Below are 18,078 nucleotides of genomic sequence, written 5' to 3' on the forward strand. Positions count from 1 at the left end.
AAACGTTTTTCTGTGTGGCCAGGTGTTCGTTCCGAAAACAATTGACAGTCAATAACTTCATACATTGAAACGTCATTCACTCAACCGCTATTGTGTGGTAAACTTTGAGGGTTTTTATTGTAGAGAATATTAATGATCTCTGAAGTGTGCTTTAGGCTTAACGTATTAAAAGGATGGGGTAATAATTTATTTTTGTATTTGCCTATTTTAGACCTTTGTGATTGATAAGTGATTTGGGAACTTAACTGTCATCTTTGGTAAAAAAAGAGTTTTATATTGTTACAATAAACGTTCAAATCGTTTATTTATTTGTTGCCTCTTTTTAGACGTTTGCTTTAAAAAGTATTATGGGAATGTAGCATTATCTTACTACATGTATAATAGAAGGATATGACTTGTATTTGTTTGTAAGGCCAAATTAAAATAATATGTGTGCTTACACTGGCCAACAAAATTAGAGGGTCGGTAGGGACGAAAACACATTTTATTTTATTGCTTCAAAACTTCGGGTAGGAACGATTGTTAAAATCATGTTTGCCCTTGCATGTAAATTGCCTGTAAAATCAACGATGTCCAAGTTCGACTCGAACATCTCTTAAAATGACACAGAAAATAAGCCCCAAAACTTTACGACTTTATGTTATTAACAATAGACAGCGTTGGCTGATTGGATGAAGGTCGGTATACATGTAGGTTCTAAAAGGCAACAAAATTACGTCTTTGTGTCAATGTACCGACACCGGGTGGCGCCCAGTGTTCTTTTGTGTGCGGTTAAACATGCACCTTGTGCGGCGGTGCGCCTTGTCTGCTGACGTTTGAAATTTTTTGGGGTCATTTTAGGGTCCTGCGCCTTGTCCGCCGAGCGTCTTATTCGCAGGAAAATACGGTACACAGCCAGCAACTGTTCTGTTAGCAAAGACCAATTCTGTAATGTTCCTTTATAGAAAATACAGATAAAATGTATTAAAAAAGCAAAAGAAATCGATCTTACCAAGACAATGTACACAAATTAAAGGGACACGTTGCCTTGGAGCGGGCAAGATGGTCTATAAAAAGTGTTTGTAACCGTTTGTTAAGAATTGTATACATACAGTATATGGTTAGAAAGATGTTTTAAAAGTAGAATACAATGATCAACACAAATATGCCTCAAAATTGCCGGGTTTCCCGATAGTTCGTGATCGAACATGGCACCCCTTTTTGTGATGGCTGACCATGTTAGTTTGCGGAGTAAAAGGAACCAGCCTGAGCTTGGTTTCCATAACATGTCAAACTGAACCAGCCTGAGCTCGGTTTCCATAACATGTCACACTGAACCAGCCTGGGCTTGGTTTCCATAACATGTCACACTGAACCAGCCTGGGCTCGGTTTCCATAACATGTCACACTGAACCAGCCTCGGCTCGGTATTCGTAATATGTCACACTGAACCAGCCTGAGCTTGGTTTCCATAACATGTCACACTGAACCAGCCTGGGCTCGGTTTCCAAAACATGTCACATTGAACCAGCCTGGGCTTGGTTTCCAAAACATGTCACACTGAACCAGCCTGGGCTTGGTTTCCATAACATGTCACACTGAACCAGCCTGGGCTTGGTTTCCATATCATGTCACACTGAACCAGCCTCGGCTCGGTATTCGTAACATGTCACACTGAACCAGCCTGGGCTTGGTTTCTATAACATGTCACACTGAACCAGCCTGGGCTTGGTTTACATAACATGTCACACTGAACCAACCTGGGCTCGGTTTCCATAACATGTCACATTGAACCAGCTTGGGCTCGGTATTCGTAACATGTCACACTGAGCCAGCCTGGGATCGGTTTCCAAAACATGTCACACTGAACCAGTCTCGGATCGGTATTTGTAACATGTCACACTGAACCAGCCTGAGCTTGGTTTCCATAACATGTCACACTGAACCAGCCTCGGCTCGGTATTCGTAATATGTCACACTGAACCAGCCTGGGTTCGGTTTCCATAACATGTCACACTGAACCAGCCTCGGCTCGGTATTCGTAACATGTCACACTGAACCAGCCTGGGATTGGTTTCCGTAACATGTCACACTGAACAAGCCTGGGGGTGATGCAATATGCAAGATGATTATTTACCATTTAATGTGCCTCTCATGGAGTTTAAAAAATATTATATTTAAACCTCCCCTTTTAACTTTGAATTTCAGAGTTGCGCTTAGTTACTAACAAGAAAGAAAACACAGCAGCTAAAACCAAAAAGAAAAAAATACAACTCAGCCCTCAGAAAATTCCCCTGCCCCCTGCAGTGTTATAGAATCGTCCAAGTACGTCAAACGACAACATGGCGAATATTTCCGTTCATTACTAAATTCGGGGTAAAAAACACATTTTTTACAGTTAAAAATACAACTTTTTCAACAGTTTGAAGATGATTTAGATGCATGTGACTCTTGTGCACATATTTAACTGTTGACTTATGTTTAAATGTTCTGTTTAAGTTCATTTAAAAATTGTTGTCGTGAGTTGTCGTGAGGGGTCATGAGTTGTCGGTATTAAGTGCGACCGAGCCTGGGCTTGGTTTCCATAAATATGTCAAACTGAACAAGCTATAAGCTCAGTTTCCATAACACTAAACCAGCCTCGGCTCGGTATTCATAACATGTCAAACTGAACTAGCCTGGGCTAGGTGTCAATAACATGTCACACTGAACCAGCCTGTGCTTGGTTTCCACAACATGTCACACTGAACCAGCCTGTGAGCTTAGTTTCCATAAAATGTCACACTGAAACATGTCACTGAAGCAGCCTGGGCTTTGTTTCCGTAACATGTCACACTGAACCAGCCTGGGCTTGGTTTCCATTAAATGTCACACTAAACCAGTTTGAACGAGGTTTCCATAACATGTCACACTGAACCAGCCTGGGCTTGGTTTCCGTAACATGTCACACTGAACCAGCCTGGGCTTGGTTTCCATTAAATGTCACACTAAACCAGTTTGAACGAGGTTTCCATAACTAGGCAAAAGTGACTAGAGGACAGTGCTGATAGAAATTCAGCTCTGAAAAACGAGTCCTCACTCCGGTGTAGTGGTTTTTGCCTCAGTGAGATCGACTTGCAAACCAATTAAACCTGAAGAAGAAAGGTGTTTTTCGGAATTCTTGGTGTGTTATGAAAGTCGAGTCCATAAGCTATCCATACATACAAGCATTTTCCCCCAGAATCATTAATTTGTTTATTTGGCAGCTGTTTCAATGTTTACATGTAGTTTTTTTTAAAGACATACAGTAGAGCCACTTGAGAACAAATCCTACATTTGTAGCATAACTCATGCAGGTCTTGGAGGGCGAGGGGTTTTCGCTTCATTTTTAAACAGAACGACATTTTGTTTTGTCCAAAAAAAAAAAATCTGATCCCCCCCCCCAAAAAAAACAAATTGTATAGTGATGCCCTAGATTGCAGAGTAGGGCTTTTAAAACCAAATATTACTGTTAATATTGGGCAGTCATCTTGCTTTTTGCACTAAGCATTGTTTTTCTCAACAGACTTTCACATTCCTGTGTTCTACATTTGGAGCAAGGGACAACTTTGATCAGAACTTTACGATGTGCTACATGTACACCACTTCTGGGGTCCGCCATGCTGGAAGCATACATGTAAAGGGTAGAAGCTGTACCACTCTTTTAAGGAAAAACCTCTAATGTGAGAGAAACGAGAGAAACACATCCAACCTTAAATATTTGCCAAAGAAAAGACGTTGTTTCGCCCCTGGGCATCTTGGGAGAAGGGTATGAGCTCCTGGTGGAGGCCCTGTGGTACAGTAATAGCCATGAAAAACTGGGTGATTGAGGCCTTCAGCCTATGGAATAATCCATTTGTAAAAATAAGCAGGCAAGAGAGGGCCCGGTGTGGACTTAAAAATGCCAAAGGGCATGACCACATGTGACCTACATATACATGTAGGCCCTACTTCCTGTTCAAACCAGAAATTAAAAGTTAACATTTCCACAAATTACAAATCCTGAAACATACATTTTTTTTTTTTTTGCAAGCAAGCTATACGTTATTAGAAAAATGTGTAACAACTTTATAGGAAACAGTACACAGAATGTGACTCCGTTACCCATGACTACACAACTCTTTGTTTTGAATCTGACTTCAAATACCTTGGATCCTGGATCAACTCCAGTGAAAAAGACCTGAAGCACAGGCGTGGTCTGTGCTCCACAGCATGAAAAAGGTGTGGTCATCAACGCTGAGTGCCCAGCTGAAAAGGTCGCTGTTTGTCGCAACAGTGGAGTCAGTGCTACTTTACGGAGCTGAGACCTGGACCCTCACCACCAGGATGGAGAAGTCTCTGGATGGTTGCTACACCAGGATGCTGCATATGGCCCTCAACATCCTCTGGCGGGACCACATGAGAAACTCCATTCTGCTGGCTGGCCAAAGAATTTAGAGAAGATCCGTGAACGCCGCCTCAAGCTTGCTGGGCACTGTGTCCGCCACTCAGAGCTTGCCGCTTGCCCAACCATCCTCTGGGAGCCCACCCAAGGCAAGGCTTCGCGTGGGAGAAGATGTCTCTCCTTTGTAGACACACTGAAGCGAGACACCGGCTTGACCAGCGCTGAGGAACTACGCTCCTGCATGCTGGACCAGAACATCTGGAGAAAAATCACTGAGCAGGCTCGAGCTTCTATAGCGCGTGAATTGATTACCATGACTTCCGGTTTAAACAAGAAGATAAAATTAAATTTATGTTTGCTCTTTCTTTGTTGTTTATTCCTATTGTTTTTGTAAAGCACTAAGAAACACGATGTATGAAGCGCTAAATAAATGCTGTATATTATTAATTTATTGTTTATTTCAAAACAATCATAATACCTGAACCAAACATTGGATTTGTTCATATAAGTGTCAACAAAAAAGCTACAAAGGTTTTAAAAATAAATAAAAAAGAAGCGTGAACACATTTGACCTTATTTACGGTTTAAACGGCACATTTTCAAAAAATAACAACTCCTACACTCTAGGCCAAATGCTGGGTTTGAAAATTATCTTGTTTTCAAAAAATGTAACAAACACTACACAGTGCACGGTGTGTGACCCCATTCGACCTCAACTTACAGTCTAATGAGGAAGTTTAAGTTTCATATTTGAAAAATTAAAAATCTAATCCCTGTACCAGGTGAAATGCTTTTAACCCTTTAGCACGCATACCGCCCGGAGTCGCCCTGCATATTACCACGCATACCGCCCGCTCGCATCCACGCAGTTTGACATGGTGTATTTTGAGTTATAGACATGCGATTAAAACGCAGCAAACAGCCGTTTTTTCTTTCCCTTATTACATTCCCAGCCCCGTTAATTTTTTTCCCGTCATTGATGTTGCTGATCCACAACTCCCTAGTCCCACTGTGTGCTCCAATTCCCTCTCCCCATCCCATAATCCTCTTTTTCAGTTTCGTGATACCCTGTTCTGATGTTTTCCAGTTTTGCACGGGTCCCACTTATAGTGGCGCTACCCCCATTCTTACGGTTTGATTTTCCCCAGTTCGTTCAGCTTAATATTTTCTTTTCCAAAATCCCATATCTTCATAGTCCCTTTTCATGCTTGCATTTCCCTACCCCAGCCCTGTTCATTTTATCCGTCACTTTTGCCGTTCCCCGTCCCCCGTCCCAAAGACGTGCCAATGTGTGCCGACCTTTCCCTGTCCGACGTGCTCTTAACCCACACGTTCATCGTGCCTCCACTGTGATCCTCGTAATAATCACGTGCAATGTTATTTGCTTCCCCTGTATGTGCGAAGTTACTGGACACTCACGCTATGATGACAGTGACATCACAAAGGGTGCCTGACGGGTAACGCAGCCCCCTTAAACTTGAGGGTAGTTACTACACTGTCACGCTTTGACTGTGACGTCATAAACAACACAAACCCCCAACCCAAGGGAACCTCGAAATTGACCCCGGGACGCATCATTTCGACAGGGTGTGGGCACCACTTGACGTGAAAACAAATTGGCAGCGCCCAAAACAACAATGGCGGCACCCACACGATTTTATTTATTATAGTATAGATTTCTGGATATGGCCGGAAATCGATTGAATTTTCATGGCGCACGGAGGAGCGTATAGCGTTATGTTTAATATTGCATGGGTGCTAAAGGGTTTTACTATTAAAATCTATTAATAAATACCTTGGACAGTTTCAAGTCTCTGATTGGTCAAAACCCGGTCACGTGTGGGAGTGTTAACGGTGGTATAAAGACCGGCTTTGGAAAATAGCACACATTGTGTAAACCTTGCGCATTGCACTGTATCGCACGCTTATTTATATCCCTGTTATTTATATCCTTGCAACTTCGCGCACTTATGTGTACGCGCGCTGAAAATGTATCAATTTTGAGTGCGCGTGTGTAATATGTGCACGCGTATAAACTGACGCCGAGCTCATGCGCGCGTTTTAATGCACAAGGAACAGCTACTGTCCAATCATTTGCCTCCTTTGACCCCAGTGAAGGCGCTGAACAGATCATTATTTCAAAGAGTTACTGGTCTCAAAGATCAGTAATGTGATTAACGCACGAAAGAGATGGGAACCATCAAAAGCTCAAATATGGCCCCTGAACATGTCTGGAAGTACCGTCGAGAGAAAAGTCACAAAATTTGGACAATTGTAGCCGTTTAATTCGCTAAAAAAGGTATTTATTAATGGGAATAACAGTGTTCGTACCCGGTCTTCACTGCGTGGTAATGACCTTGGTTGGTGGCTGGCGCTGTTAACGGACCTCGCCTCCGGCTCGGTCCGTTCACAGCGCCAGCAACCAACCCGGTCATTACAACGCAGTGAAGACCGGGTACTCGCACTGTTATTCCCTAATTGAAACACAATTTGATGATATCACTCATGAACACCTGGCTTTTGTAGTTGACAAAAACATAACGTCTACATGTAGTTCCTATAATAATTTTATTAGGCCCAGCTCACTTCTTTTCACTTGTTTTTTTCCTGCTGTTTTTTTATTTTTTTATGTTGTATATATATAATTGTTACATGTGTCTCTTTTAAAGCCATTATACACTTTCGGTAAACAGTATTGTCCAAGTCCCACACTTCGTGTTTCACAACTTATATATAAAATAACAATCCTGTGGAAATTTAGGCTCAATCGGACATCGGAGTCGGGAGAAAATAACGGGAAAACCCACTCCTGTTTTCGCGCGTTTCGCCGTGTCATAAATAAATCCGTAATTCTCGTTAACGAGAATTTATATTGTTTTACCGTTTTGTCAAAAAGTAAAGCATTTCATGGACTAATATTTCAAGAGAAGTCTTTCACCATTACCTTCTGTAAACCCCGTAAATTATTTGTAAATCTGTGAACTTTTTTTTTTTTCTGTACCGAAAGGGTCCAATGGCTTTAAGGGTCTGTGTACTTTTTCCTAGCACAAAATACAATGTCCAAAGATTTACATTAAACTTACACAGTTTGAAGATAATCATAGTAAAAAGCTTCTCTTGAAATTTTACTTACAAATGTACTAAGGTGCTTTAGTTTTTGAGAAAGAAGTAAAACACATAAGTTTTGTCTCAGTTTTAGCATGTAAAAACGTATTTACCAGTTATAAAATCATAACTAGTTAATGGGATTTTACATGCTAACTAAGTTTTGTCTCACTGAGACAAAAATTATTTGGTGACTTGTCTTACTCATTTCTCAAAAACTACAGAACCTTAGTAAGTAATATTTGAAGGGAAGCTTTCCAATATCATTATCTTCAAACCCTGCAAGTTTAATGTAAATCTGTGGACAATTTTGAAAAAGCACAAAGCCCCAGTTACTGTTGCGAAATGTTGCATATGCTTTGTTCTAAGCTATGTGTACATGTAGGTCACACCTTGTACTGATATTACCCAAATTGCTAGAGCTGGAGGGGGGGGGACACAAAAAAGAAGATGTAGGCCTAAATTGGTGTATTAGCGACGCCCGTTGTGCAGCGAGGTGGGGAGTTGACATTTTTGGCAAATGAAGGCCGAATGAAAATTTGTCCTTTATTGCACTTTAAATTTGTGTGGCTTTTTTCTTTCTTGATAATTTTGCAGACCTTTTTTGAAAATGAAGGCACAATACCAACCAATTACTCCACATATTGCGGTTGTTTTTTTGAGGTGGGGGCAACTAGAAATTAAAAACAAAACTAGAAATAGAAGCAAGCTCTTGTTAGTCCTATAAATAAATATAAAGTGCTACTCCGAACACAAAGTTTCCAGCCCGACATTGATTGTTGCTCCATTATTTCCAAACTTGAACAGAAGACCTGGAAAGGTATAGCTTCAAGAACTTGATGAAAAAAAAACCAATTCATAGGAACACACCCCAAAAAAAAAAATGAAACAGACAGACAATGTTTGGAACAGAACAGATACACATGTACAAGTACCTTTTTCCTCGGAGTTTGTTTTCCAAAGTAGTGCGTTCCGCAGATGTGAAGCAGTCTAGGTCCTGATCCATTAAAACAAAAATAAATTTAAAAAACACAGTGAAATTAAAGATTTCAAGTTTACAATTGGGACTCATGAATGCAGTTTTGCATCCCCTAATTTAAAACACAGTCAAAAATAAGTATAAAACAACACCATGCACCGAGTTTAACTTGTTATAATGCTAGTGCTTGATCATGTCATTTTTTTGCAGTAGCACTTTACACATTTATTTGTTGCACAGATACATAAGGACATGAAATGGTATTATAGTGGTTTTCCATGAAAGATTTCTCTTTAACTATAGTTAAAGTGCTCCCAAAATCCATTGGAGCTTTCAGCTATTTCAGTAAGCAACACAGGGGCGAACCCCTTCTCTTAATACCAAGTATATGGGGTATTTTACATGTAGGTGCATTACACCAGACAAGCAGCTTAATGTCCCATCTGAAGGCAAAGCAATAATGAAGTGTCAAGACCAGAACTCAAACCCACACTCGGAAACATCAGAGCTTGGGATAGAGTGTGCTTGACCACTCGGCCACCACACATGACTGATCAAACTTATCTGATTGTGGTCTATCTATTGATAACAAGCTTACATGTATTGTACCTGGAAACTTCGCATTCATTTACTTGCCTTACTTGGGATAGTAATGATTTGAGATGGAATATTTAGGAGTGGCTTTCATTTTACTGACAAGCGATATACTTTCATTGTATGATATAATTAATTGTAATTGTGTGTGTTTTCCACAATCTGTCCAGGTGTTCACATGAACTGGAAGAAACATCTTCAATAAATCCCGTACCACCCCTGGCCATGAGCAGATCCCATTTTGAGCAGATCTCATTTTGAGCAGATACCCGTGTGACCTGTTTAGGCATAGCTACTCCAGGCCCTCTTCCTCTAAAGGGACCACACATGCTGTACATAGGCCTAGGAAACTTTAACATGTCAAATATGCCAACTAACAGTACCTCAACAACAGCACAGAGTTGTTCACCTGTTGACAGATTGGATACATGGATATGTGCATTAAATGTTGCCACCATTTCCATTTGCTGCAAAACTTCTTTTTGACTTGTTGTTCCAATAATTAAGAGTTTTTTGCCCTGGAGAGAAACAAACAAATTAAATGAACTTATTGCAAAACATCAACGGATAGAAATGATTATGGGTTTATCAGAAAGATAGCTCATTCTGATCTACAAAAAAAAAAAAATGGAATTCTAGGAAGTATTTTCCATGGCCCCAAAACATCACATGCTAGTTCTGTATTCTGGTTGGCTGAAACACGCTCACGTAAGGTTAACTAATAATAGGCTTGTACGTGAGCGTACAAGTAGCACCATCATGAACTAATTGAGCATTAGACACTGCAAGCGCAATTTGCAGAAAATAGTTTCAACTAAACCAAGAAAAACTAGACAGCGAAGCTGCCAAGGCGAGCTGGCGATCGCCAGATAAAACCAATGACTGACAGAAAAACCAATTGTTTGATCAACTGATGGTCAAAGGGTTGGAGACATTGACAAGTATGAAGTACATACATGTAGTGACCATTTAAAGGAACATTACAGAATTGGTTTTTGCCTACAAAACAGTTGCTGGCAGTGTAAGCACTTTATGTAATCCACCATCTGGGTCACGAGAGAGTAGTGAAAAACTGATTACAAATTTTGCATTGCATCAATGCCAAAATAAAAATGAATAAAACGCTCACTGAGCGATAAACTCCAAACGCGAAGTTAGATTATTTATTTCTCATCAAATATGACATTTCAGACAGAAATATTTCAAGGGATGTTTCCAGCTATCGTCATCATTAGACCGTGTAAGTTTTATGTAAATCTGTGAACTTCACGGTTTTGTTTCTTACCAAATCTGTAACGTTCCTTTTAGGTTTTCAGTGTTTTAGCTCATTCAACTTGAACCAGTGATTAACTCTTTAAATTTTATATTTTCGTATGAAGCTACATGCAAGAAGTTATATTTGATTGAAGTTTCAAGTCAGAACATAGTTGCAATAAGGACCATTAAAGGTAATTATTGTTTTAGCTCATTCAACTGGAACCAGTGAACAACTCTTTGAGTTTTGTATTTGTCATATGAGTTTACCTTATTTTTAGGTCAATGCATCATTGCAATAAGGAATTGAGACCATTTAAGGTTTTCATTGTTTTAGCTCATTCAACTGGAACCAGTGATAAACTCTTTGAGTTTTATCTTTCCATCCGAATTTACATGTAAGAAGCAATGTTTTATTTAATTTTGTAGTCAGTGCGTCATTGCAAAAAGGAGTTATGTCCATTTCAGATTTTAATTGTTTCAGCTCATTCAACTGGAACCACTGATGCACTCTTTTTTCAGTTTCATCTTAACATCTGCATCTTTACGTAGAAAGCAATATTTGATTTAAGTTTCAAGTCAGAACATCATTGCAATAAGGAGTTATGACAATTTATTGTTTTTATTGTTTCAGCTCATTCAACTGGAACCAGTGATGCACTCTTTGAGTTTTATCTTTTCATATGCATCTATATGTAGGAAGCAATATTTAATTTAAGTTTCAAGTCAGAACATCATTGCGATAAGGAGTTGTGACAATTTATTGTTTTTAATGTTTTAGCTCATTCAATTGGAACCAGTGATACACTCTTTGAGTTTTATCTTTTCATATGCATCTATATGTAGGAAGCAGTATTTGATTTAAGTTTCAAGTCAGAACATCATTGTAGTAAGGAGTTATGACAATTTATTGTTTTTATTGTTTCAGTTCATTCAACTGGAACCAGTGATACACTCTTTAAGTTTTATCGTTTCATATGCATCTATATGTAGGAAGCAATATTTGATTTAAGTTTCAAGTCAGAACATCATTGCAATAAGGAGTTATGACAATTTATTGTTTTTATTGTTTCAGTTCATTCAATTGGAACCAGTGATACACTCTTTGAGTTTTATCTTTTCATATGCATCTATATGTAGGAAGCAATATTTGATTTAAGTTTCAAGTCAGAACATCATTGCATTAAGGAGTTATGACAATTTATTGTTTTTATTGTTTCAGCTCATTCAATTGGAACCAGTGATACACTCTTTGAGTTTTATCTTTTCATATGCATCTATATGTAGGAAGCAATATTTGATTTAAGTTTCAAGTCAGAACATCATTGCATTAAGGAGTTATGACAATTTATTGTTTTTATTGTTTCAGCTCATTCAACTGGAACCAGTGATACACTCTTTGAGTTTTATCTTTTCATATGCATCTATATGTAGGAAGCAATATTTGATTTAAGTTTCAAGTTAGAACATCATTGCAATAAGGAGTTATGACAAATTATTGTTTTTATTGTTTCAGCTCATTCAACTGAAACCAGTGACAGAGAGATTGATTTTTGTTTAAAGGGAAGATACACGTTTGGTAATTGCTCAAAACAAATATTAACTTAAAAACTGACTTGGTAACGAGCATTGGACAGCTGTTCATAATATAAAACATTGTGGGAAACAACTCCCTCTGAAGTAACATAGTTTTTGAGAAAGAGGTAATTTCTCACTAAAATATTAATATATATATTAGAAGTCTTTTATTCATATGTGAAAGCACACAAATTCGTCCAACAAGGGTGTTTTTTCTTTCATCATTTTCTCGCAACTTCGATGGCCAATTGAGCCCAAATTTTCACAGGGTTGTTATTTTATTGTTATGATGGAATACACCAAGTGAGAAGACGGGTCTTTGACAAATACCAAACGTGTACCCTCCCTTTAAACAAATTATTTCAAAACTTTAAGACTTAAGTTTGAGTTTGGTCCTTTAAAATCCAGATGTCAGTATTTGAGCCTAAAAAAAATGTTAACATTTTTTTTATTTCAAAAACTTCAACATTATTGGAAAACATATCGCTGAAAATTACCAAACATGCCTGGCAATCTCACTTGGGCTGGTACATGTACATACGTGTACCAAAAACAACTCAAACACTGAAACTTAAACCAAAAACTTTAACATTTCCACTGAACGCGGTGGGACGGACGGACAAAATCGGTATTACATAGGCTCGCTTTCTGATAAAGCAGCTCGCCAAAAAAGAAGAAAAAAAATGGTTTCATGAAATGCACCAAGATTTCCCTTTGACCCTCTTTGTGGGGTGCACACAAAGCCTTGAATGCCTTAAATGCATGTCGTGGCATGTCATGGAATGTCTAGGCATGTTATGACGGAACCTATGGAATAAGGACCTAGGCAGGTACAGTGTGGAACATGACACAGGAGATGTTGCTGGTTAATGTGGATGTATGGTTGTGTCAGAATATTCCCCCCCCCCAAAAAAAAAAACAAATTTCCAGCTAAAATTATGTCCAAAATCCTCGCTGCTCATGACTTCTGCCTGTTGTGTCGAGTCTACTCTTGTGGAGCGCATTCAACGAATTTGCTAAACAAATCAGGACAAACTGTTGCGCAATCCAAATTTTGAGCTCTGCCGAATTGCCAAATTGTCAGCTGAACCTACTGAGGAAGCAAAAGCGTGCACAATCTGCAAATTTGCACTCTGTTTGTATGGCAGCTCAAGTTGATGATTCTGAAAAACTGCGTGCAATCTACAGATTTGGCAATGCCAATATCCACCTCACGCCATGGATCACAAAACCATGCGTCTCAAATCATGGAGACATCGGTAAAATTGTCTTTATGTGTTATGGTATTTATTTAAATTTGGTTTTAAACATAAGTTAGAAAAAGTCTGGCATTTCGTTCACGGTAAAATTGTTGGTTATTTTTTTATTATACATTTTAAAATCTTTTTCCCAATGCGGGAGAAAATGGTTGCTGCGAATGAGAGCGTAAGACGGACATCTATCATGCACGAGTCTAACGCCTAATGCTTGAGACTTGGTAGGTCTGCTGTTCATAATTATAGTGTCGTCAGCAGACATCAATATACATAAATGTACCCATTTATACCCCTGGTTGAAGAGACGCAATTATAGTAAAGTATCTTGCTCAAGGCACAATTGTCACGACCAGGATTCGAACCCCCACTACGGTGACCGGACTTGCCCTACTGTATGATGGACTGATCGAGTTTGACTTGATGAAGAATTGTTGATGCCCGAATACATTGTGGCCAGCTGTTGCAAAAAAAACACACAATTAAACTCATTGAAACAAGCCTGCGGTTTAGTAACCACAGACCCATTGACATTGATACAGTTGAATGAGCTCAAACTTGTCTTAGCAGGGTAGAGGCTTTTAAGCGTTTTCCATAGCTCCTTCGGTTTGTGACGGTTTTCCGTTATCTGATTTTGAAAATATTCCCTTTTTAGTGCTTTTCCCAGATAATTCACAGAGTTTCTGCTGTCACAATATTTGCGCCATGTTTCTCTAGCACCAGTTATGTGAGCTTTTGTTTTAAGCAGATCTCTTTCTTGAGACAAATTCATCTGTGACCAATGGTGTTTTAACAGCCTGGGCCAACCTTGTAACAGTTGAAGCATGCTTATCACAACACATATATAAGCCCCTTTTCAAAACTGCTTGGTGGCCACTAGGTTGTCCCAGTTAGCCAAGTGAAGTCGTCTACAAATGCTTCGCTCTCTTGAACTTCCTATAAGACCGAAATGTATTTAAAACCGATAGCTTGGTTCTGTAGTGTTCCTAGCCATGTATAGTAAACAAGACTATGACCACTGATTCAATGAGACAATATTTTGTAGCTTGTGATAATTCTTGTGAAATCAGGCCAAGTGCCTACCTGCTATTTTTACCTCAGTATTTCTCTGTCAATTTGATCTAAAATTTGATCTAAAATTAATTGAGTATTTCTTCAATAAAAAAAAAAATGGTAGCTTGGTACCATCAAGTAGGATGTTGATGTGATGGTGCAAAATAATGCAATACATGTAGCATGGATAAGCAATGATATTAATATATGTGCAAAACAAAATCACTTAACATATGTTGCAATTACAATTTATTTTCAGCAAATTTTGTTTACCTTAGGTGGAATTTTTTTCAACAACACTAGGAGTGCTTGCAACACCAAGTTAGAGAATCGTGGCCCAAGTGGTACATAATCTGTGAAAACAAAGATAAAACAACAACCATTAATTAACTGTGAAGCCAGCCTACTATCACTTTGCAGGTTCTCAACATCACTTGAAGCAACTGCTAATTGTACATACATTTACATGTACATACACAGATCAAAAAATCAATCTCTGTAACAGTAAACAAATATTAGTTAGAGTTTGTCAGACCAAACACTAGATGTGCAGGTTTCAATGGGGTCAGTGTTGTGATGATAAGAAGGTTATGTGGAAATCTCTAATTTACCTTTAGATTACACAAGAAATTAATGTTTCCTACAGAAGGCTGTATACAATACAATACAATAATACAATAATCTTTATTACATCCCAAAAAGGGTAATTCAAATGCTCGCATACAGTAAAAACATTGACACATTAAAAACATTACAAAACAGACAATGGCTATATATACAATTACAAGAAAAAACACTAAAAAGCGATAAGAAAAAATACCGGAGACTGGGCGATAAATTTATAATAAACTTTTAAAATTGAGAAGAAAACTACTGGAGCCTGGGCGATAATTTATAATTAACGTTTAAAATTGAGATTGTGGTGTGTTATTGCACGAGGGATAAAGGAGGATGGGTAGCGGTTTGTCGCAGAATATGGCACTCGCATACGACCAGACCTAGGGATCAACCGGCTGGCAAGTGCATCATGAAGCGGATGGTTAGCATCATTCAGTAGCATAGTTAGCTTGCCAGCCAGCAGATCCTCATATGCTGTGTCAACAAGCGGCCGCGACTCCCCAAGAATCCTTCCTGCTGCTTTTCTCATTCTATTTATGCGATCCTTTGCAATCCCACGTACATTTCCACCCCAACAGATCAAGCAGTAGGCCCAAACACTAGCAACCACAGTGTCGTAAAAAGTAGCTAAAATTTTACGATTGACATGAAAAGAATTTAATTTCCTAAGACAAAACATACGATAATTCATTTTTTTCACAATGGAATCTACATGCTCATGCCAACACAGTTCATTGTCAAATACGACACCCAGATATTTTTAACAAGTTGTACGTTCCACTGCCCTGTCTTTCAAGATCACAGGCTCTAGTTAACGGCATGATTTCCTATAATCAATAACCATTTCTTTAGTTTTAGAAACATTTAGTTGGAGATAGTTTAAATCACAGTATTTGACAAAATGTTGAAGTTGATCTTTATACAAGTGATCATCATCCTTACTAATCAGACCAATCATTGCAGTGTCATCTGCGAATTTAATTAAAGGACACGACATTTCAGAAGACCTACAGTCTGATGTATATAATGAAAATAAGAATGGAGCCAGAACCGTACCCTGTGGAGCAACAGTATTTGAATAAATCAAACTAGATTGTGTGCCAGCAGCATTAATTTTAACATACTGAGAACGATTTGTCAAGTAATTTAAAATCCAGGACAATTGAGACTTAGGTACATCACAGTGGTCTAGTAGTTTCTGAATTAGTACATGAGGCTGAATAGTGTTAAATGCTGACGAGAAATATAAAAAAAACAACATCACTCTAGCTGAACTATTAGAGCGAACCTGTTCTAAGTGAGCATATAATTTATCTAACACTGTTAAAATAGCATCACTACAACTACGATTTCCCTGATAGGCGAACTGCATTGGGTCAAGAAAGCCAGATACAAAATCAAACAAAACATTCTTAAACAGTTTTTCACACACTTTCATTGGTATGGCTGTTAAGGCCACTGGCCGGAGATCATCCATGCATGTAACACTAGAATGCTTAGGGATAGGAATAATACAAGAGCATTTCCAAACTTGTGGAATAGATCGGGTAGTAAAAGACAAGTTAGAAATAAAGGTTAAAAATTCTACAAAGCTGACCCGAACATTGAAAAACCTTTGCGGAAATTCCATCCGGTCCGGCTGCCTTAGATGTATTCAGTATTTTAAACTGACGGCAAACTTCTTGTTCAGAAACACTTAGCTCATAGGGATCTAAATCTTGTTGAAGTACATCGTGAAGGTTATCAACTTCATTATGAAAATCATATTTATCAAACCGGTTATAAAACTCATTCAACTTATTAGCATACTCAACTGATGCGTCTGGTAATTGGCTATTTTTTCCAATTTATTTGAATAGCCACTCATGAGTCTCATTCCCTCCCAAACCTTTTTCATATTGTTCTGAGTCGGAGTCTGTTCAATCTTATTCTTGTATTTAACTTTCTCTGCTTTGATGACACGCTTCAGTTCCTTTTGAATTCTCTTAAGTTGCATCTTGTCACCTTGTCCGTAGATCTGCTTCTTCCTGTTAATCACATCTTTAACTTCCTTTGCCACCCAGGGTTTGTTATTGGGGTAGGTTTTGACCTCCTTCGTGGAAATTGCATTTGATGTACAAAAGTTAATGTAGCTGCAAACTGCGTCTTCAAGATCATTTAAATCAGGGTTAGTTTCAATAAATACATTCCAGTCGGTGCACTCTAACGATGCCTGTAATTCGCTCAATGAATCTGTATTACATTGTTGAACCGACACGATCTTTGGTTTCTGACATTGCACCAATGGTCGATACTTTGGTAACAAAGACCCTAAATTGTGGTCTGCTAATTGGCCCAGCTGAGGGAGAAGAGAGGCAGCATATGCTCCTTTGACATTGGAGTAAAATAAGTCCAGGGTTGCTGTACCACGTGTAGGGCAGTCGACATATTGGTGGTACTGAACACTGCTTTTCTTTAAAGAGGCATGATTAAAATCTCCATTAATGATAACCATGGCATCTGGGTTAGTTCGTTCAATATCATGAATAGCTGAACACAACTCATCAGTTCCTTGCTTGGCAACCGACCGGTTAGGAATGTATTTTGTTGAACACACAACATGAGAAAATTTCCGGGGTAGATAATATGGGCATAAACTGACCGTCAAAATTTCCAAGTTTGGAGAACATGCATGGCGTTTGATCACTGCATCGTTTGGATGACACCATTTCTCATTAACGTATAGACAAACTCCACCACCACAAGCTTTGTCCGTGTCATTTAAGTTTCTATCCCCTCGTAGCAATTTAAACCCATCTATTGCCACATGCTCATCACGGTAAATATCCTTCAGCCACGATTCAGTGAATGACATCAGGGAAATGTTTCTGTAATCATGTAGATACCGGGTATTTGCTTGAAGTTCATCACCTTTATTTCTCAATGATTGTACATTGCCCATTATAACTGATGGAAAATATGGTCTGAACCTCCGTTTACGTAAAAGTTTCTTTAATCCACCAGCTTTGCCTTGTTTACGACGTCGCATACCTTTTGGCAAGTCCAGATTCAACAGCCAGGCATTGTCATGCAACTGTCGGGTGTCCATTGCGTGCAGCTCTGCAGCAGTATAACGAATTGGAGAGTTTGTTGGCAACAAAAACCCAACATTTTCACACATTCCAAATGTTGAAACGTTGTGAAGTGCAACTCAACATTTTATAATACTGACACCCTTGCCTGCTAATGAGTTTGCCAGCCCCCATGTGTTGTTGTGTTTAGAC

The 18,078-nt window shown here is 38.7% G+C and overlaps 1 protein-coding gene across 2 annotated transcripts in view; it reads right to left on the bottom strand.

The window, feature by feature from the left end:
- LOC139939476 (vesicle-fusing ATPase-like) overlaps positions 1 to 18,078 on the bottom strand; it is a 220,769-nt gene that overhangs the window by 22,700 nt on the left and 179,991 nt on the right. For both annotated transcript variants that reach the window (XM_071935430.1, XM_071935429.1), the window contains 3 exons: positions 14,471 to 14,550; positions 9,443 to 9,577; positions 8,422 to 8,483 (listed from right to left, as the gene is read on the bottom strand). In XM_071935430.1, coding sequence (XP_071791531.1) covers positions 8,422 to 8,483; positions 9,443 to 9,577; positions 14,471 to 14,550 — 277 coding nt within the window. The remainder of the gene's footprint in view (positions 1 to 8,421; positions 8,484 to 9,442; positions 9,578 to 14,470; positions 14,551 to 18,078) is intronic.

Source organism: Asterias amurensis, chromosome 7 (genome assembly GCF_032118995.1).
Source record: "Asterias amurensis chromosome 7, ASM3211899v1".
In the NCBI taxonomy this organism is placed as follows: Eukaryota; Metazoa; Echinodermata; class Asteroidea; order Forcipulatida; family Asteriidae; genus Asterias; species Asterias amurensis.